Below are 21,577 nucleotides of genomic sequence, written 5' to 3'. Positions count from 1 at the left end.
ATGGTCCTCTGTAGAACAGCCGCCCTACAAGCAACAGCTGTGAGTGGGATGGAGGCGGGTGGCGTCAATGCCCACTGCAAGCTTTACTGCCCTGCAGCTGAGCTGGAGTGGTTCCTTGGCTGAGAATTCTCACTTGTGAGGGACAGCAGGCAGCTGCGGCAGTCCAAGTGGGAGGGGGGACTAGGCCCAACACCCGCTTCAAGAAGCTTTACTACTCTGTGCTGCCTGTCCCTGTTTGAATTTGCTTCACAAGACTCAAGACTGTGTGACAACTATGGCAAAAGCCTTTTGCTGGCCTTTTAAAGCCAAATTTATGGCCAGGCCTGGAAAATCTATTTCTGTGAGTATGCATTCCCCTAAGAACACTCCGTTGCCTCAGACGAGGCCACCTTTACCTATAGCAAAAGTAAAGAGAAGAGAAAACAAAATCTCTGTTGATGATGTAATTTCACTAAAATGAAAGCAAGGAAGAAGACAGTCAAGTAGGCTGCCTGTTTTAAGTTTTAAATGATTCGTTCATTATTGTAATAAAGGACTTTTTGTTTGAACTACGTGAATCTTTGATGATTTATGCTCTTAGTTTTAGTGATCGTAATTCGTAAGTTATGTTCACTGATGGTAAGCTTGGCTATCTAGTGTATTGTCATTCATGGTTATTTACTTATCAACATTAAATGCTACATATAAGTCCTACCATAATTGATTAAATTATATAGTGTTTTATTACTATATATAATTTATCAAATCAATATTCCATATACATAAATATGCTATGTGATCAACTTACAGCCCTTGGGGAGGGTATAGAAGGAGGATCGCAAGACCATGTTTTGCCCCAGAACTTGAGTGACCTCACTGTGGCCTTGTAGGTCAGTATTATTATCCTGAAATTGCAGATGATGAGGGGCTGACACTGAAAAAGAGTTGGCTTGCCTAAAGCCATCTAGTGAATTCATGGCAGAGATAATATTCGAACTGAGGACTTTATGATTCATACCTAATTGAGGCCTATCTCACTTCACCAGCTTTGCAATGATCAAGACTAGAAATTTGCTTTAAAATGAATAAATGCAAGTGTTTAGGAAGCTTGAATTCTTCATTCAGTATCACATTCTGCACGTTTTCTGAAGTTTCACAGAATATGCACAGATCCTTAACTGTAGTCAAGTCATTGGAAATGCGGTGCTGTCTTCTGGGTTCCCATTGTAACATATGCTAAAGTAGTCTCCCATGGATGGAATAATGAACTTGGATATGAACTTCAGAACTCTTGGTTCATTTCCCCTGCTCAATAGCCATCTGGATGACTTCAGACTAGTTACCTCCCATCACTTAGTTCAGCCTTCCCCAACCTGGTGCCCTCCAGATGAGTTAGACTACAGTGGCCATCATCCCTGACCACTGGCCATGCTGACTGGGACTGGTGGAAGTTGTAGTCCAAAACATCTGGAGGGCACCAAGTTGGGGAAGGCTAACATAGCCTATCTACTACACACTGACTAGGTGTGGTCAGATCCTTGATGAATCTTGGAATATGTCAGTGAAGTATGTATGGTATAAACAGCCTCTGCATTTCGTTCATTTGAAGGGATCAGAATTGGGTTAATCTGCCTTTTTTTCTAACTTTTTTTCAGCTGGCAGGAGGAATAATTCTAGGTGTGGCATTATGGCTTCGTCATGACACACAGACCACAACTATCTTGGGATCAGCACTAGATGGCCAGCAAGCTCCTAGCACGTTCTACGTTGGTAAGCAGAAAAGGGTGGGTGGAAGAGATGTGAGAGTGACAGCCAAGCTAAACTTTCTGCTAATCACACGTAGCTATGCATGATAGTTTTGCTCAGAATCATAGGACTGGAAGGGACCTCAAAGATCATCTAGTCCAACCCCCTACTAATGCAAGAGAAATTCTGTTACAGCATCCCCAATTGGTGGGCATGCAGCCTTTACCTAAAAGCCCCTGACGAAGAAAAGGCCACCACTTTCCATTATCAAGCAGCTTGTACTACCAGGAAGTTCTCCCTAAAGTTTAGTCTAAATCCTTCTTATAATTTTGAACCCACTGATTTGGGTCCCTTTTCCCAAAATCACGTTGGGACGATAGAGGCAGTAAAGGCACAGTGAGCCCCACAACTCCAATGTGGTTCAGTGAGGGTCCACTACCAGGGGCTTCCAGTCTATCCAGAACTTGCCTGGTAGGGAAAGGAAGGTATCACCAGCCTCAGGATCTTATCCCTCCCCAGAACTTTGCACACACAGCCCTCCAGGTGCTCCAGGGCCCTCAGTGGGGGGACACAGTGCAATTTGAGAGCCACTGCTCTACTGAGAAGGACACAGAACAGCTGTCTTCAATTGAAAATAATCTTTGGTGATCACCATGACTCATGCTTTCCAGGCGCATGTGTGTCTGTCTGCCTGTATGCATAAGTGTATTTCGGTTTAATATGATCTCTCTTGTTTTCGTAAGTAAATCAGCCAGCTCACTGACTTGCTTGAAAGCAGAGTCCCTTGTTTGGATTCATTCATCTCTATGTGCTTCAGCAAAGGAGATCGTTGTCTTGTCGTGGTGCTGGAGCTTGAGCACCTCAATGACGTCATGAGCAAAACCATGAAGGGACACCCAAGACGGGAAGGTCATGGCAGAGAGGTCAGACTAAATACGATCCCTGGGGAAGGAAACGGCAACCCACCCCAGTATTCTTGCCATGAAAACTAAATGGATCAGTACAACCAGAGATATGTCGGTATACCATCGGAAGATGGGACTCCCAGGTCGGAAGATGGTCAAAATGCTACTAGGGAGGAACAGAGGATAAGTTCAACTAGCCCCGGATGTGATGACGCAGCTGGCTCAAAGCCGAAAGGACGGCTAGCAGCCGATGGTGCTGGTGGTGAACGACGAATCCGATGTTCTAAAGATCAACACACCATAGGAACCTGGAATGTAAGTTCTATGAGCCAGGGCAAATTGGATGTGATTACTGGGGAGATGTCAAGATTAAATATAGACATTTTGGGTGTCAGTGAACTGAAATGGACTGGAATGGGCCACTTCACATCAGATGACCACCAGATCTACTACTGTGGACAAGAGGACCACAGAAGAAATGGAGTAGCCTTCATAATTAATAATAAAGTGGCTAAAGCAGTGCTTGGATACAATCCAAAAAATGACAGAATGATCTCAATTCGAATTCAAGGTAAGCCATTTAACATCACAGTGATCCAAATATATGCCCCAACCACAGATGCTGAAGAAGCAAAAGTAGTTCAGTTCTATGAGGATCTGCAGCACCTACTGGATAGTACGCCAAACAAAGATGTTATTTTCATTACAGGAGACTGGAATGCTAAGGTGGGTAGTCAAACGACACCTGGAATTACAGGCAAGCATGGTCTGGGAGAACAAAATGAAGCAGGACATAGGCTGATAGAATTTTGCCAAGACAACTCACGGTGCATAACAAACACTCCCTTCCAACAGCCTAAGAGACGACTTTATACATGGACTTCACCAGACGGTCGACACCGAAATCAGATTGACTACATCCTTTGTAGCCAAAGGTGGCAGACATCTATGCAGTCGGTAAAAACAAGACCTGGAGCTGCTTGTAGTTCAGATCACGAACTTCTTATTGCACAATTTAGAATCAGACTAAAGAGAATAGAGAAGACCCACAGGTCAGTTAGATATGAGCTCACTAATATTCCTCATGAATATGCAGTGGAGGTGAAGAATGGATTTAAGGGACTAGATTTAGTAGATAGGGTCCTGGAAGAACTATGGACAGAAGTCTGCAGCATTGTTCAGGAGGCGGCAACAAAAACATCCCAAAGAAAAAGAAAACCAAGAAGGCAAGATGGCTGTCTGCTGAGACGCTGGAAACAGCCCAAGAAAGAAGGAAAGCAAAAGGCAACAGTGATAGGGGGAGATATGCCCAATTAAACGCAAAATTCCAGAGGTTAGCCAGAAGAGATAAGGAATTATTTTTAAACAAGCAATGTGTAGAAGTGGAAGAAGATAATAGAATAGGAAGGACAAGAGACCTCTTCCAGAAAATTAGAAACATCGGAGGTAAATTCCAGGCAAAAATGGGTATGATCAAAAACAAAGATGGCAAGGACCTAACAGAAGCAGAAGAGATCAAGAGAAGGTGGCAAGAATATACGGAAGATCTGTATAGGAAGGATAATAACATTGGGGATAGATTTGACGGTGTGGTCAGTGAGCTAGAGCCAGACATCCTGAAGAGTGAGGTTGAATGGGCCTTAAGAAGCATTGCTAATAACAAGGCAGCAGGAGATGACGGTTTCCCAGCTGAACTGTTTAAAATCTTGCAAGATGATGCTGTCAAGGTGATACATGCCATATGCCAGCAAATTTGGAAAACACAAGAATGGCCATCAGATTGGAAAAAATCAACTTATATCCCCATACCAAAAAAGGGAAACACTAAAGAATGTTCAAACTATCAAACAGTGCCACTTATTTCACATGCCAGTAAGGTAATGCTCAAGATCTTGCAAGGTAGACTCCAGCAATTCATGGAACGAGAATTGCCAGATGTACAAGCTGGGTTTAGAAAAGGCAGAGGAACTAGAGACCAAATTGCCACTATCCACTGGATAATGGAGAAAGCCAGGGAGTTTCAGAAAAACATCTATTTCTGTTTTATTGACTATTCTAAAGCCTTTGACTGTGTGGATCATAACGAATTGTGGCAAATTCTTGGTGGTATGGGGATACCATACATCTTGTCTGCCTCCTGAGGAATCTGTATAACGACCAAGTAACAACAGTAAGAACAGACCACGGAACAACGGACTGGTTTAAGATTGGGAAAGAAGTACGGCAGGGTTGTATACTGTCACCCTACCTATTCAACCTGTACGCAGAACACATCATGCGACGTGCTGGGCTTGTTGAATCCAAGGCTGGTGTTAAAATTGCTGGAAGAAACATTAACAATCTCAGATATGCAGATGATACCACTTTGATGGCTGAAAGCGAGGAGGAGCTGAGGAACCTTATGACGAAGATGAATGAAGAAAGTGCAAAAGCTGGGTTACAGTTAAACCTCAAAAAAAACCAAGATTATGGCAACCAGCTTGATTGATAACTGGCAAATAGAGGGAGAAAACGTGGAGGCACTGACAGACTTTGTCTTTCTAGGCGCAAAGATTACTGCAGATGCTGACTGCAGCCAGGAAATCAGAAGACGTTTACTTCTTGGGAGGAGAGCAATGACAAATCTTGATAAAATAGTTAAGAGCAGAGACATCACACTGACAACAAAGGTCCACATAGTGAAAGCAATGGTATTCCCCGTAGTAACCTATGGCTGCGAGAGCTGGACCATAAGGAAGGCTGAGTGAAGGAAGATCGATGCTTTTGAACTGTGATGCTGGAGGAAAATTGTGAGAGTGCCTTGGACTGCAAGAAGATCAAACCAGTCCATACTCCAGGAAAGAAAGCCAGACTGCTCACTTGAGGGAATGATATGAAAGGCAAAACTGAAGTACTTTGGCCACATCATGAGAAGACAGGATACCCTGGAGAAGATGCTGATGCTAGGGAAAGTGGAAGGCAAAAGGGAGAGGGGCCGACCAAGGGCCAGATGGATGGATGATATTCTGGAGGTGACAGACTCGACCTTGGGGGAGCTGGGGGTGGCGACGGCCGATAGGAAGCTCTGGCGTGGGCTGGTCCATGAAGTCACGAAGAGTCGGAAGCGACTGACCTAATAAACAACAACAAAAATCTCTATGTGAGGAGCAGTCCAAAACTACAGCACATCAACTTGGGCAGAGAACCTGCTTTCAAAATCCCAGCATTGAGGGCTCTTATTGTTCTGCAGTTACTGCTTTCTTCTGTATGCACAAGTGATGGGACAGATGGAGAGAGGTGTGCCTCAGTGCCCTTTTCCATGACCTATTGCCCATTTGCTATGGGTGTTGAATAATATGGATGTTGACATGGAAGAGATGAAGGCTTCAAGTCCTATCTTGTGAAGGGGTGAAGCTGCAGAGAAATGGAGGCATAGACTAGTAATTTGCACTATTTCTGGGTAATGAATGCTATGTTTTTCTTGAAAGTGCTTCATGTTGTACTGAGTTGGATGCCTTGCAGTGCATAACATTAGCTTTAAAATGGAGCATGCTCTACATCAGGGATGGGCGACTTGTGGGGCACTCCAGACGTTTTGGCTAGGGCTGATGGTAGTTGTAGGCCAAAACAGTTGTAGGCCACAAATTGCCCACCCCTACTCTACATTACGGTATGACATGGTCAGTAAACTACTCAGGTATTTCTGCTGCACAAAAGGGGGTAATATTTTTTGTGGGGTGGCAATATTCATTAAACATCTAGCAATCTATTTCCTGGTTCCATGAGAAGTATGCCTACCACCTGTTTGCGTGAAGTGCACACACCTTCCTGGCCCTTGATAATAGAAGCTGATACGGCAAAAGCTGATACATTGAGTAAGGAAAGAGCTTAGTTTCCAAAGAGTAGTAGGATTAGGCTTCTGGTTGTCCAAAAAACTGGCCCACCCTCTTGTGGAGCTGCCTGCATCTTGCTGTTTGAGACAGCTTCAGAAAAGGTTCTGCTTAGATTCTTTGAGGTCTTCGTAGTTTCCCCTCAGTAATAATAGCAGAGTGTTTCCTACAGCTATTCGCAACCCGTCTTCCAAGTCTGAAGTCTCCGATGACTTATAATTGAGATTCATTGCCTGGCTCACCACACCCAGCTTCGCTTTAGTGTCTCCTCCCCTCACAAAATTCCTGCTTCATGGCGAGAAAAAGACTGCCCAATATATCCAAGCATGTGTTGCTGTACTATGCAGTTCTGCCCCCACATCTCTTGTATCATCTGAGACTTTCTTAAATGTGCTAGTATATTTCAGCCATGTTAGAACTACTGAATGTGGAGCTATTGCTTTGCATAAAACACCTTTGGTGTAATGGGAACACATTTGACACGTTTACATAGACCATGCTTAATTAGCATGCTTTGCACCAGTTTTGCATAGCTGTGCAATGTGAAAGGGGGAAAGGTTACAGTATGTACAATATGGTGTTTAACGTCTCTGGTGAGGGTCTGGGAATGAAGGAGTGGGAAACTCTCCGTATATTATGGGTAAAGAGACATGAATCGTGAACTTTCGAGAGTACATGAGGGGAAAAAGAAAAACTCTTCTCCCCCTCCCTACCCTGCCATCACTGCCCTTTCCCCAGATCTTTAGATTCTCAGTATCCTTGGTTTTTTAAAGCAAAACCTTCCAAGACACAAGTGACCCCCCTTTTCAACCAAGAAGCCTAGAATCTTTTTAAAATCTGAGAGCTGAGGTTCCCAGGATTATGTTCAATCTGCTCAGTCCTATATTGACCTCCACCAGAGCCCCCTGCCTATAGGGCAGCCTTTCTGAACCTGGCGCCCTCCAGATGTGTTGGACTACAATTCCCATCATTCCAGGAATGATGGGAGTTCCAGTCTAACACATCTGGAAGGCACCAGATTTGGGAAGGCTGCTATAGGGAAATTGGGAAGCAATAGATTTCTCTCTCTCTCTCTCTCTCTCTCTCTCTCTCTCTCATGGTAGACTGTAGAAACGGTCTGGCAGGGCTGGGTTGGTAGCATTCAGTTCAAAATAGTGGTGAGGAAGCCTGGGCAGAAGCAGTCCATTGCAATCACCATTTACCCAAACGGTGATGGGCACGGCAGCCAGGATCTGAGGATGCAAAGCAGGGAGGGTGGGAAGCAACAGGCATCTGCGGGGATTAGGAGCTCAGCGGGGGCAGGCATTTATGACTCTCTCCCTGGGTGTGTCTGTGTTGGACAGCTTTATCTCCCTTCCCAGAAATGGAGCTCCCTGCCTAGCTGCAGAGAAGCTCCCCCCTGCCCCACCTGCTCTCTTTTTGTGTTTGTTCTCCAGCAGCCTTCCTTCATTCCATCTTGGCACAGTGAGTGGAGCAGCTGGATGTCTTTTTCAGTGCTAGCCGAAAGGAGTTTCTTTCTTTTTCCATTCTGTTGTAACTCTGGCTGTTGAAGCCGGGCCTCAGCACCACAGTGCCTGTTTACTGTCAGCTCCAAGGAAAGAAGAGCTCTTCCTGGAAGTTGGGGAGGGAAGAGCCATGCAGTGATGTGAGACTGAGGGCAGTGAGTGGGGCAGAGCAGAGAAGATTCATCTTCCATGCTGCATTCCCAAGGCCTTTACCCCTTGGGCTCCATCTGGCTGCAAAACTGAAGCTCCATTTGGTAGCTGCTGCTGTCCTGGTTGACATTTTCTTTCCCTGGCTCCAAAGAGCTCAGCGTTGGTTTTGTTTTTTACCCACAGAAAATAACCCATCTGTCTTTTTCCAGTCTTTTCTCCAACTTCAGCTTCGACTGTTTGAAAACATAGTGCTTCAGCTAGCGCTGGTTGTCCTACAGATCTGTCCAGCAGACAGGCACTTCATTTAGACCCAGCACATGCTATACAGTCTGCCAGGGAAAGAGTCTGCAGAATGGAAGAGTACCCTGCAGGAGCGGCCCCTATCTTTTTCCTGGGACCCCTTCATTCCTGGTTGTGTGCCAAAACACTAAAGCAATACACCAAGGTCTAGATGAGTTGGTCCTGCCCTTGGATCCAGATGCGTGACTTTCTCATTGTGCTGTAGAGAGGGTCCCAAAGACATCAGAAATTATTGGGTTACTAGAATTATTTCTGACTGTGGGAAGTTCTCTTTCTTTTTCTAATTGGCATTTAGGGTGCAGGGTGCAGACATCCAGACTCGATGTAGTGGGCTTCTGTTTACTCCCTACCACCTGTCTCCTCTCATCTTATTCCTCCATTTTCCCCTTTATATTACTCTGGTTTCAGCTTCAGGTGTTTGATTTTCAAACTGTTGGTCTATAAAAACCCCAGTCCTTAATGATACTAGAATTTAACTCACAGTGAGTTTGACAGGATAGAGGTTAAAAGTTAAAGCTTTTAACTCTGGTACAAAAAGTTCTTGCCCCTAAATTGCAAAACAGATTCACAACTGATAGTGTTGCACAATTGTGCACATGGGTTTGTATGTTCTGGCTGTAGCAGAAACAGGGACACCACCCTGGAAGAGAAGAATTAGACTCCACCTTCTCTGTTTGTTGTAGAGTAAACCTAGCCTGGGCATCAGTGTGGCTCCTCTGCCTTGAATAATCTGCTTATGGGAGCTTTTCCCAACCTGGTAGCCACTAAGATGCTTTGGATTTCAACTCCCATCAGCCCCAGCCAGCATGGCCAATACTAAGGAATGCTGGGAGTTGTAGTCCCAAGCATCTGGAGGCTTTGGGTAAGAACTGTTTGTGTGCTGTCAAGAGCTGAGCTGTTCCACCTATTCCATCCCACCTGCTCAGCCCTAAACACCATTATTTAAGGAGTAGCTACCTTTGGGTGGCTGCCGGAGGGGAAGTAATCCTTCTGGAGGATGCAACGCCAAGGTCCGGAAACTTGGCTTGGGACAGCTGAGCAGTGTCAGCAGCTCAACTAAGGAAAGCCCTGCCCAGTTGTTGTTGTTTCTTCGGTCAGTTGCTTCCGACTCTTTGTGACTTCATGGACCAGCCCACGCCAGAGCTTCCTGTTGGCCGTCGCCATCCCCAGCTCCCCTAAGGTCGAGTCCGTCACCTCCAGAATATCATCCATCCATCTTGCCCTTGGTCGGCCCCTCTTCCTTTTGCCTTCCACTTTCCCTAGCATCAGCATCTTCTCCAGGGTATCCTGTCTTCTCATGATGTGGCCAAAGTACTTCAGTTTTGCCTTTCATATCATTCCCTCAAGTGAGCAGTCTGGCTTTCTTTCCTGGAGTATGGACTGGTTTGATCTTCTTGCACTCCAAGGGACTCTCAGAATTTTCCTCCAGCACCACAGTCCAAAAGCATCGATCTTCCTTCACTCAGCCTTCCTTATGGTCCAGCTCTCACAGCCATAGGTTACTGTGGGGTATACCATTGCTTTAACTATGCGGACCTTTGTTGTCAGTGTGATGTCTCTGCTCTTTACTATTTCATCAAGATTTGTCATTGCTGTCCTCCCAAGAAGTAAATGTCTTCTGATTTCCTGGCTGCAGTCAGCATCTGCAGTAATCTTTGCGCTTAGAAAGACAAAGTCTGTCAGTGCCTCCACGTTTTCTCCCTCTATTTGCCAGTTATCAATCAAGCTGGTTGCCATAATCTTGGTTTTTTTGAGGTTTAACTGCAACCCAGCTTTTGCACTTTCTTCTTTCACCTTCATCATGAGGTTCCTCAGCTCCTCCTTGCTTTCAGCCATCAAAGTGGTATCATCTGCATATCTGAGATTGTTAATGTTTCTTCCAGTGGTTTTAACCAGCCTTGGCTTCATCAAGCCCAGCACGTCGCATGATGTGTTCTGCATATAGGTTGAATAGGTAGGGTGAGAGTATACAACCCTGCCGTACTCCTTTCCCAATCTTAAACCAGTCCGTTGTTCCGTGGTCTGTTCTTACTGTTGCTACTTGGTCGTTATACAGATTCCTCAGGAGGCAGACAAGATGTATGGTATCCCCATACCACCAAGAATTTGCCACAATTCGTTATGATCCACACAGTCAAAGGCTTTAGAATAGTCAATAAAACAGAAATAGATGTTTTTCTGAAACTCCCTGGCTTTCTCCATTATCTAGCGGATAGTGGCAATTTGGTCTCTGATTCCTCTGCCTTTTCTAAACCCAGCTTGTACATCTGGCAATTCTTGTTCCATGAATTGCTGGAGTCTACCTTGCAAGATCTTAAGCATTACCTTACTGGCATGTGAAATAAGTGCCACTGTTCGATAGTTGGAACATTCTTTGGTGCTTCCCTTTTTTGGTATGGGGATATAGGTTGATTTTTTCCAATCTGGTGGCCATTCTTGTGTTTTCCAAATTTGCTGGCATATGGCATGCATCACCTTGACAGCATCATCTTGCAAGATTTTAAACAGTTCAGCGGGGATACCGTCATCTCCTGCTGCCTTGTTATTAGCAATGCTTCTTAAGGCCCATTCAACCTCACTCTTCAGGATGTCTGGCTCTAGCTCACTGACCACACCGTCAAATCTATCCCCAATATTATTATCCTTCCTATACAGATCTTCCGTATATTCTTGCCACCTTTTCTTGATCTCTTCTGCTTCTGTTAGGTCCTTGCCATCTTTGTTTTTGATCATACCCATTTTTGCCTGGAATTGACCTCCGACGTTTCTAATTTTCTGGAAGAGGTCTCTTGCCTTTCCTGTTCTATTATCTTCTTCCACTTCCGTGCATTGCTTGTCTAAAAATAATTCCTTATCTCTTCTGGCTAACCTCTGGAATTTTGCGTTTAATTGGGCATATCTCCCCCTATCACTGTTGCCTTTTGCTTTCCTTCTTTCTTGGGCTGTTTCCAGCGTCTCAGCAGACAGCCATCTTGCCTTCTTGGTTTTCTTTTTCTTTGGGATGTTTTTTGTTGCCGCCTCCTGAACAATGCTGCAGACCTCTGTCCATAGTTCTTCCAGGACCCTATCTACTAAATCTAGTCCCTTAAATCCATTCTTCACCTCCACTGCATATTCATGAGGAATATTAGTGAGCTCATATCTAACTGACCTGTGGGTCTTCTCTATTCTCTTTAGTCTGATTCTAAATTGTGCAATAAGAAGTTCGTGATCTGAACTACAAGCAGCTCCAGGTCTTGTTTTTACCGACTGCATAGATGTCTGCCACCTTTGGCTACAAAGGATGTAGTCAATCTGATTTCGGTGTCGACCGTCTGGTGAAGTCCATGTATAAAGTCGTCTCTTAGGCTGTTGGAAGGGAGTGTTTGTTATGCACCGTGAGTTGTCTTGGCAAAATTCTATCAGCCTATGTCCTGCTTCATTTTGTTCTCCCAGACCATGCTTGCCTGTAATTCCAGGTGTCGTTTGACTACCCACCTTAGCATTCCAGTCTCCTGTAATGAAAATAACATCTTTGTTTGGCGTACTATCCAGTAGGTGCTGCAGATCCTCATAGAACTGAACTACTTTTGCTTCTTCAGCATCTGTGGTTGGGGCATATATTTGGATCACTGTGATGTTAAATGGCTTACCTTGAATTCGAATTGAGATCATTCTGTCATTTTTTGGATTGTATCCAAGCACTGCTTTAGCCACTTTATTATTAATTATGAAGGCTACTCCATTTCTTCTGTGGTCCTCTTGTCCACAGTAGTAGATCTGGTGGTCATCTGATGTGAAGTGGCCCATTCCAGTCCATTTCAGTTCACTGACACCCAAAATGTCTATATTTAATCTTGACATCTCCCCAGTAATCACATCCAATTTGCCCTGGCTCATAGAACTTACATTCCAGGTTCCTATGGTGTGTTGATCTTTAGAACATCGGATTCGTCGTTCACCACCAGCACCATCGGCTGCTAGCCGTCCTTTCGGCTTTGAGCCAGCTGCGTCATCACATCTGGGGCTAGTTGACCTTATCCTCTGTTCCTCCCCAGTAGCATTTTGACCATCTTCTGACCTGGGAGTCCCATCTTCCGATGGTATACCGACATATCTCTGGTTGTACTGATCCATTTAGTTTTCATGGCAAGAATACTGGGGTGGGTTGCCGTTTCCTTCCCCAGGGATCGTATTTAGTCTGACCTCTCTGCCATGACCTTCCCGTCTTGGGTGTCCCTTCACGGTTTAGCTCATGACGTCATTGAGGTGCTCAAGCTCCAGCATCACGACAAGGTAACGATCTCCTTTGCTGAAGGCCCTGTCCAATAGGTCTTCTCTATTCTGTTGCTACTTGGCCCTGTGTTGGAGTAGCACCTTCCTGGTGGTAGGGTGTTTCCCTTTGTGGCTAGTGCTTCCTTTTGCAACCTTCTAGACAGAAAAATCAGCAGAACCAGCAAGTGTGGGAGAGAGAAAGAGAGAGAGATTCTAATAAGAACTAGGTCCCTCCCATCTATCTGAAGTTTCAAAAATGCTTAACTATAGGAGCTGGAGTTTTCCCAGTTCTTCTGCAGCTTTTATGTTCACAGATACCATGTCTTACTGCTCTTGTAGTCATGCCAATGTAGAAAAAAATGGCATAAGGATTGCACAACATGTATCACCCTCTTTGCATTGCAAGTGAAAAAATTCAGTGCAGTATTCTGTATTTTCAGTCAAGGCTGTGTTTCCACCAACGATTTACTCCAACCTGGCTGCACAGTGAGGTCTCTGCATTTCCATGACGTCGTGGCCATTCAGCCCCAGCCCCACATTTTATCGTGGAAAACCCGCTTCTTCTGAGACTGGTTATAATCCAGCTTTTCCTGCTTACTTCGGCTCCATTACTGAGCTGTTTCCACAACTGCACTGGGTTTGGTGCCCTAGTCCTGCCCCTGGGGCATGTAGCTCAGCCCTTGTGGGAGATCCTGCACACAGCTTTTTCACAGTGAAAGTGTGCTTTAAAACTCACTTTGAAGGGGGGGAAATCAAAAAGGCTGGAGCGGAGCAGAAGGGGCGAGGGAGGCAGAGATGAAGAGATGCACAACTAGTATATCATCCACTGGCTCTGTTCACCATTTCCTCCCTGTGTATTTCCCCTTTAGCGCTTTGTCCCACTTCGTGTGGGCATGTGCAAGGGGGTGTTACTTCTGAGTAAACTCATTGGCTGTATTGCTTTCCTTTCCTGGGGTCTCCCTTCTCAGCCATGCAGGAGAAAGGCTTGACAGTTAGGATTTCAATGGGTATTAAAAGTGCCTTCGATTGGGAAGCCAGCCAGCCACTACTTCTTCTTCTAGCCCACCTTACAGGGTCGTTGGGAAGCCAGAATAAGGGGGGAGAACAACAACAGTGTGTGTGTGTGGGAGAAAGCCAGCCACTATCTCTTCTCCTAGCCCACCTTGCAGGGTCATTGGGAAGCTAGAATAAGGGGGAAGAGCAACAGCAGCGGGGGTGGGGCGAGAGGCAGCCACTAACTGGAGCGGAGCACAAGGGGACGAGGGAGGGGAACTAAAGTTTATTTATTAAACTTGGCAAGAGGAGGAGGCGGGAACACTGATGAGGTAATTGGACCCAACCCAGACTCCACCCAGCCATCAAGAAAATAATTTGTTTAGAGCTCAGTGGAAACAGCACAGAGCCCCATGCTGCAGCGATGATAAGCCGGGTCTTTAAGGACTGTGGAAACAGGAAAAGGAGAAGATGCGATTAGGGGAACATTGCAACAAAGCTGCAAACAAAGTGAAGCCGATAGCGTGGAAACACACCCCAGGTTGATACAATCTTCCTCTTACTATAGTTACAACATACACTGGTTTGCACACAGGAAATGGCTTCTGATCTTTTCCATATCTGAGGTTCTGATAGAATGTTTGATTTCTCAACTTGCTTTCTGCTGTCAACAGTATATACAGTTTTTCAAACCAATTCATGAAAATGTTAGCCAATTCTGGGACAAACATACAACCCATTGCTGTCTCTGAAATTTGCTCCAAACATTTATCTATGAATTGAAAGGGATTTTTCTTTGTTATCAGTTCAGCTAGGGAGCATAAAAAATTAGCAGAGGAGTTATATGTTGCTCATTGCTTCAGGGGTTCTTCAATTATTGTCATTGTCTCCTCCTGTGAGATATTTGTATATAATACAGATGGGCAAGTTTTTTCTGTGTCAAGGACTGTATTTCCCTACGTCGAGGACTGCACACCTATATACCATTCATCCATTCCTTAGGCGGGGGGAGGGATGGACACATTCACACCCCCTACCAATCCATTCGTTAATCCACCCACCCCCATCCATCCACCCTCCATCTATTTATTTGGTCTCTCTCTCCCTCCTCCCCCATTCATTCATTCATTCATTCATCTACCCACAGATACTCATCCTTCTATTCCTCCATTAATGCATCCATCTGGCTTTTTTCACTGCACACTGCTCTACCAATATTCAGCCACAGGAGAGTCAGGCTTGTTCCTTCCAAAACAAAAATGTGACATGGACAAGGGAACGAAGCCCTGCACAGCAGTTTTGTTAGGGCATCTGCAGCCATCTGAATGCAGCTGGGTCCTCTGAGCTCAGTGGGGCATTGACTTTGATGGGGAAGGGAAATGACCTCAGAGCTGGAAAAAGAAAATGGTAGTGGGAGGAGCTGAGGGGGGCAGTTAGAGCAGTCGTGGGCCACAGGGGATACCTCCAAGGGCCACAAGTTACCCACATGTGGATATATAATACATCCATAGCCACCAGTCATACTGATGTAGAGCACAGCTTACATAAACAATAAAAAAATCAGTGCTGCCTCCTAAGTAAGTTTCCATCTGAGGAACAGAAGGTTTAAAAAATAAATTAATCTAGATAAAGGTTCAACTTATTTTGAAGGCAGCATGCTTAGAAACAGGCTGAAAGTATGAAAGCTTTTTGCAGTTCATCCTCAAGGAGTGTGGAGCACTGCAGGGCCTTTCCTTTTATAGAGCTAAATTTGGGAGTTTTTCTGCAGAGAATAAAGTATGGCTCTGGAAACACTCACGCCATCCTCTAAATAGGAAATTGTATCTACCCATTAATAAAAAGTGACAGAGTAAAAACTGCACCCTTGCTTTCCCCTTTTCTCCAAAGTTGTGATGTCAAGGCAGGTGTCAATGTACTTTTAAAAAGTAGTTTTAAGAATGTTTATGCCACAAACCTATACATGGCTACTCAGAAGTAAGTCCCACTGAGTTCAGTGGGGCTCACTCCCAGATAAGTGAGTATAAGATTGTAGTCTTAATTGCAGTCTCATTTCCCTTTCTCAATGGGCCATTATGTTCGGTCTGTTTCTGCAGTCTAGACTGAGGTACTGGCAGTTAGAATACTCCAATAATATGTTATGTGGCCATGAAAGTAGGAATTAGGGCTGTACACCACTTTGATCTGAAGCCCAAATAACAAATCGAAGCGGGCTGCTTCAGAGGTGCCTCCACGTGATACAAGGTGGAGCAGAATAGTAACAAGGCACGCCGAAGCGAAGCGGCTTGTATACAAAGCACCTCCTCCAACTCAGTGATTCGTTCTGAGCAACGCAGACAGCCTGGCACTAAATATCAACTGAGAAAGTTCAGCAGGGGGTTGAGGAGGAGGGAGAGAGGGGGGAAGAGAGGACGAGGAGGAAGGGAGCTTTGACGAATGGAAACCCTAGTTGCCAAATCAGGGCTGAACGTAACCGAGCAATCTCCAATCAGTGACAGTGATGGAGGAGGGGGGAAGACTGAATAACTGGAGAAAAATGGCCGCGTTTCAGAGATGGAGATCATTCTGGTTGTGTTACTTAGGGATGTGAGAACCCACCCCCATCTGGGTCTTCTAGACACTCCCCAGCCCAGCCCTTGCTCCACTCGCCAGTCCCTCCACCTCTGCCACGATCACCGTGTTTTTAGAAAACATGGCAATTGGAAGTCTGTGTGCACATAGACCTACACAAAAAGCACCATGAATCTTGAGTATATGGGTGATTCACAGCACTTTTTGCATATAAGTCTATGTGTACACATGGACTTATATGCAAAACGCGCTGTGAATAGCCCAGGCAGGAGGAGGCATGGCGCACGCCCCCGCCACTCGCTAGCTGTCTCCTCCTCGCAAGCAGGAGATGGCTAGCGGCATGCGCCGCACCTCCTCCTCCTCCTCCTCCTCCTAGCTGGTCAGCTGTCAAGGACAGCCTACCAGCAGCACGGTGCATGCCCCCGCTGCTTGCTAGCTGTCTCCTCCTTGTGAGAAGGAGATGGCTAGCAGTCCTTGACAGCCAAGCAGGCAGGAGGAGGAGGCAGTGTGGGGCTGAGAGGTATAGCTCTTTGCTTTGAGAGTTTTTGTGGAAAAAAATCAAATTTCAGCTGCCCCTAGCACAAAACCTACTGGGCCAAACTGTCTGAAGTTTGGCAGATGGGATCCCCTCCATGCCAGCAGAGAGGCCCCCAGGTTTCATGTTCCTATCATGAAAACTGAAGAAGTTACAGCCATTTGTGTTTTCCCATGCAAGTCAATGGGAAATGCCCAAACCGAGTGATCCAGATATCTGAATCTCACTTCGGATCCGGAACCAAGCCAAAGCAGAGGGGGTCTGAATCAGTCCAAGTCAAAGCGGGGCTGATTCGGAGGATCCGAAACAGCATCCGGAGCAAAGCGTGGGGTCCGTGCACAGCCCTAGTAGGAATATTGCCAGTGGCACTTAAGAACCTTAAGAGAGGAGAACGATTCCATTGTACTGTGTGCTGTGCAACCACACAGCTTGTTTTTCCTTCATATGAGAAGTTATGGTCTCATGTGCATGCATTCAATTACATGGGGGGAATGTGGGTGTGAACCAGGTTTTATCCAGATACAGTAGCCTGTTTGCGTGCATGTGTGTAATCATGTACATATAACAACTAAGTCTTGTAACCTCTAGATTTACACAGATTGTGCTTGCTTGCTTTTTAAGTAACTTTTTTTCCTCCTCCTGCCACCCACTGGTAGAGGCAAGAAGCCATGTGTACCACCTGGTCCAGATGGTACTGCTAATGAATACCAGCTCAGTCAGTGGGAAGGCGTATGTCATCTCTGACCTTATTTTGGAAGTACATTCCAACCTGACTTGTATTACTGAAATCTGGTTGGACGAAGCAGTGTGTGTGAAGCTCTCCCAGATGTGCTCACCAGATTTATCAGGTGCAGCACCAAGCAGAGCTTGAGGGGCAGGGAGTGGAGGGAGCATTTGTCCATAGGAGTTCCATATCCTTGGTCAAGTACCCTGCCCAGCAGTCCACCAGTTTTGAGTGCCTGCACCTACTGTTAGAAACCCAAGACAGGATAGGGACTGTGTTGGTGTACCACCCACCCTGCTGCCCAGCAGTCTCCCTTTCCAAGCTGACGAGGGTGGTATTGAAGACTCCAAGGCTAATGGTCTTGAGGGACTTAAACATTGTTGCTGAGGCTAGCTTGTCTGAGGCAGCTTCGGTTCATTGCTTCCGTGACAACCATCGGCCTGTCTCAGATTATATCAGGCTTGACGCCTGTGGCTGGACACACCTTGGACCTGGTGTTCTCTAATAGAATTGGGGAAAATGATCTGTGGGGCGGGGGCGGGGGAGACAATTATGACTCCATTATCATGGACATATCATTACCTGATCAAGTTGGACCTTCAGGCTACCTGCAACCTCTGCAAGGGCAGGGAACTGCTCCACCCACAGAGCTCGAAGAATCTAGATGGTTCTCTGACCTCTCTGGGGGAGTTCCATGCAGTTTTAGCTGAGGCCATGGTCACTGCTTGGAATGAAGGGATGGCCTGGGCCATCAAAACTATCACCTCCAAAACGTCCTTGACCAAATCGTAGAGCCAAGTTAGCACCTTAGTATTCTGAGTTGCTGAAGGCAATGAAAAGTTGGGTTGGAACACTGGAGGCCTATTCATGCATTCAGAAAGGAGTTAAAATAGCACCTGAGGAGAAGGGGTGCTCCATCCCTACCCTTCTCTCTCATTGTGTTTGTTGCCCTCAACTCATGGAGGGCATCAGTCTGAAGGGGAGAGCCTCCTGTAGCTGTGGAGGCTCTGCACCAAAGCCATAATGCTGAAAACCTGGCTCACATGCAGAACCTCCCCAGATACTGGAGGCTCTCCAGACTGTCACTCTCCATAAGTCGAGGGCGACAAACACAAAGGGATATAGCTAGAGCTGGAGTGCTCCTTCTCGCACACTGCTTTTAATTCCTTTCAGAATGTCTGAATAGGGCTACTGAATTCTTAAAAAGTGCCATGTGTGAGAGCACAAATGGCTGTTCCGGGGTGTGGTGAGTCATAAAAGAGTTGGGAGCACCCCTTGCTCACTGCATTCTGGACCCACCATAAAATTCTGTGAATGAGGCTGGGCAATTGCACAATAAAAGCCCTGTCCAGAAGCACCCAGAAACAGGACAGCTTACACACACACACACACACACACAAGTGAATGGAGAAATTGCTCCATTCACTTTCATAGGGGGAGAAAGTTGTGTGAGGCAGCAAGAGCCTGGCTTAGCATGGCCTTAGCGCGGATTCACTGGTGCAGTGGCACCTGCAAATGCCTCATTGGGGATACCACTTTTAAGGTAACAAAGTCTGGTGTGGGACTAATTGGCTTCTTAGGTAGCATTGTAGTCCCCGGTGTAACCCGTGGGCCTCTTCAAGAGGGTGTGATCAGCATTTTCTTGGGCCTGATTCTGCAATTTTGATATCCCCCCCCCCCCCCGGATCCCTCTCTGTCATGCAGCTTTCCTAAACTACTCTGTGGGGTTATGTGGCCCTGAATTTACATTTTCTTGTTTTAGTCTTCTGCATATAATGTTAGAAAAACATGGCTCTCCCAAGGGGTAGTGGAAATGAGCACTGAGAACAGCAAAGGGTCTATACCGTAAAAGCCACACCATTATCTCTTTGCAAGGACCTTAAAAATTGAGAGGGTATCAGTAGTGTGGGCACAGCTCATCTAATTCACCATGGGGGAAATACAAACATTTCCTTGTCACAACTTTCTCTATCAGATGTTACACTGGAACCATGAAAAGGGGAAAATATGTGCAAAGGTTTTTGTTTTTTTTATGATGAATGCAGCAAGATCAACTACCTGCTAAATTAAAAAAGAGAAAACGCCCTAGGATGCATTCTCTCTCACCACCATAACCATTGTGTGTGTGTGCTTGTATTTGTTTCTTTACTGTCTTGGGTCTGTCAGCTTATCAGTATAAACCTAATCTTTGCTTATTGTGTACATGAGAGATGTAGGGTCAGTTTTACAATATAGGCAGCCCAGGGCCATCTGGGCCACCAGAGTTAAGAGTGCTCTCCATGGCAGTGGACATTAGTGTTCCATTCAGCTGTTTGAAAGCTGGAGAGAGGACAGAGTGGTGTCTGGGCCTAGCCACAACAGGACACTCCTGCTTATGCTCTGCACTCTTGGGGCTGAGCAATGCACCCCTGCCAAAAATTGCCACTCCTGGCAGCCACCTAACACTCGCCCCATTGGCAAGGGTGAGCAATGGAAGTGGTTGCAAAGAGTTTGAGGAGGCAAGCTGTCAGTCCTCTCTGGAAGTGGAAGCCAGGAATTGGAACTGGAGGGCTGACCTCTTTGCCATTTGTCCATAGCCCAAGGGACAAAGCAGGAAGCTGGGAAAACCAAGCTCCACTCACTTCTAGACAAGGTGAGATAGAGATTCCTTGTCTGCTCATCTGAGCAGTGAGTGGCAACATGGAGCTGATGTGGAGTTGAGGGGCTGGGGCCCATGCTTGGGCCAGGCGGCTGCTGATGTCAGTGGCAGAGGTGGCAGGTGGGTGAAGTGCACAAATCTGGAATTATAGCTGGAGTTTCAGATTAGTCAGGCGATTGTGTGTGTGTATGAAGGAGAAGGTGCTAGGCACTGATAGAATGTTTTCTGTCTGTGCTGTTGCATGGTTGTATGGATGGGTCCTGTGTGTGAAAGAGCAAGAGGCAGTCTCTATAAGAAGGCTCATAGTAAAAGGGTTGGTCCTGTCTCATAGATTGATCTGAGTAGGCTCAGTGTTAGTGTTCCCCATTTGTAAACTGGGTAAATTATTTTCTGTGCTCTGTATCTGTGGCTCAACGCATGTCTGTGGCTTAAGTTAAGGAAGTGAAACATCTGATCTGCATATAGGTTATTTTCTGATTGTGAGATAGTTGTCATCTGGATTGTGCTGTGATCTTGTGTGTGTGCGTGGGTGATGCAATACGTGGTCCTGTATATGACCACAATCGAGAGCTAGAAAATTCTTGCCTTCCCTACGGTAACAAAGTATCTCGAGCCAGCTCTGCTGATATGCACTGCTTAAGGAGCCCTTGTCTGTGTGGTTGCAGTATCAGCTGCTGCATTATTCTACAAATAGCCACCCTACCTCACACTGCTCCTGACTGAGACGTACAGCCTGTACTGTGATGCTGCCTCCTGTGTAGGGGCTGGAGAGCCACCCACCCCTGGAGTCTGAAGTGACAGGCATTTTGTTCCAAGCTTGGCTGTGTATTTATTTAGGCAACAGTCAAAAGAGGTTACTTTCTTTCTTTTGGAAATTCCAGTGGAATTTGTGCTTTGCTGTTCCTACTCGAGAGGCCTCTAATGTGTATATTTCTCTTCTTGCTCTTTGGCATATCATCAAACCTTAGCTCTGGCCGGCAAAAATGGAGATGTCGCAAGTTAGTCTGTCCTTTCTCGAGGCAGCTTTTGGTCTTGACTTTGAAACGAGGAAGAGAAGTACTCTTGTGTTTCCATGAATTTTCAAACACACATATATTGTTGATCTGCTGGCCAGTTGGAGTACTCAGTACTTGGAAATTATCAGTCCAAATGTGAACTTTGTCTTTGGATAGCTATTTCCAGTCTTACAGAGTGTGTAGCTCACGTTTTTAAATCCAAAGGGCTAATGGTGGCTGGATGGGCTGGTGACAAAATTACTTCCTTTTGCCAATAGAAACGGGTCTCTTCTAATCATAAGAGTCCTGATCTGCAGGTTGGCTTCAGGAGGACTTTAACTTAGGCATTTATCCAAAGCTGACTCTTTGGAGCTGCCATGGCTGCCTCCTAGAGCATTCCCATGGTGTGTTTGGCT

The 21,577-nt window shown here is 45.8% G+C and overlaps 1 protein-coding gene across 1 annotated transcript in view; it reads left to right on the top strand.

Moving 5' to 3' along the window:
- Positions 1–21,577, top strand: part of CD81 (CD81 molecule) — a 94,212-nt gene that overhangs the window by 37,869 nt on the left and 34,766 nt on the right. The window contains exon 2 of the mRNA XM_084855864.1: positions 1,635–1,749. Within this exon, the coding sequence (XP_084711990.1) occupies positions 1,635–1,749 (115 nt within the window). The remainder of the gene's footprint in view (positions 1–1,634; positions 1,750–21,577) is intronic.

The sequence above is a fragment of the Heloderma suspectum genome, chromosome 1 (assembly GCF_057233095.1).
Source record: "Heloderma suspectum isolate Gila_16-S chromosome 1, 16-S_ref, whole genome shotgun sequence".
Classification (NCBI taxonomy): Eukaryota; Metazoa; Chordata; class Lepidosauria; order Squamata; family Helodermatidae; genus Heloderma; species Heloderma suspectum.
Note: the sequence above shows the minus strand (reverse complement) of the source record. Positions and strands in the feature narration are given on the sequence as shown.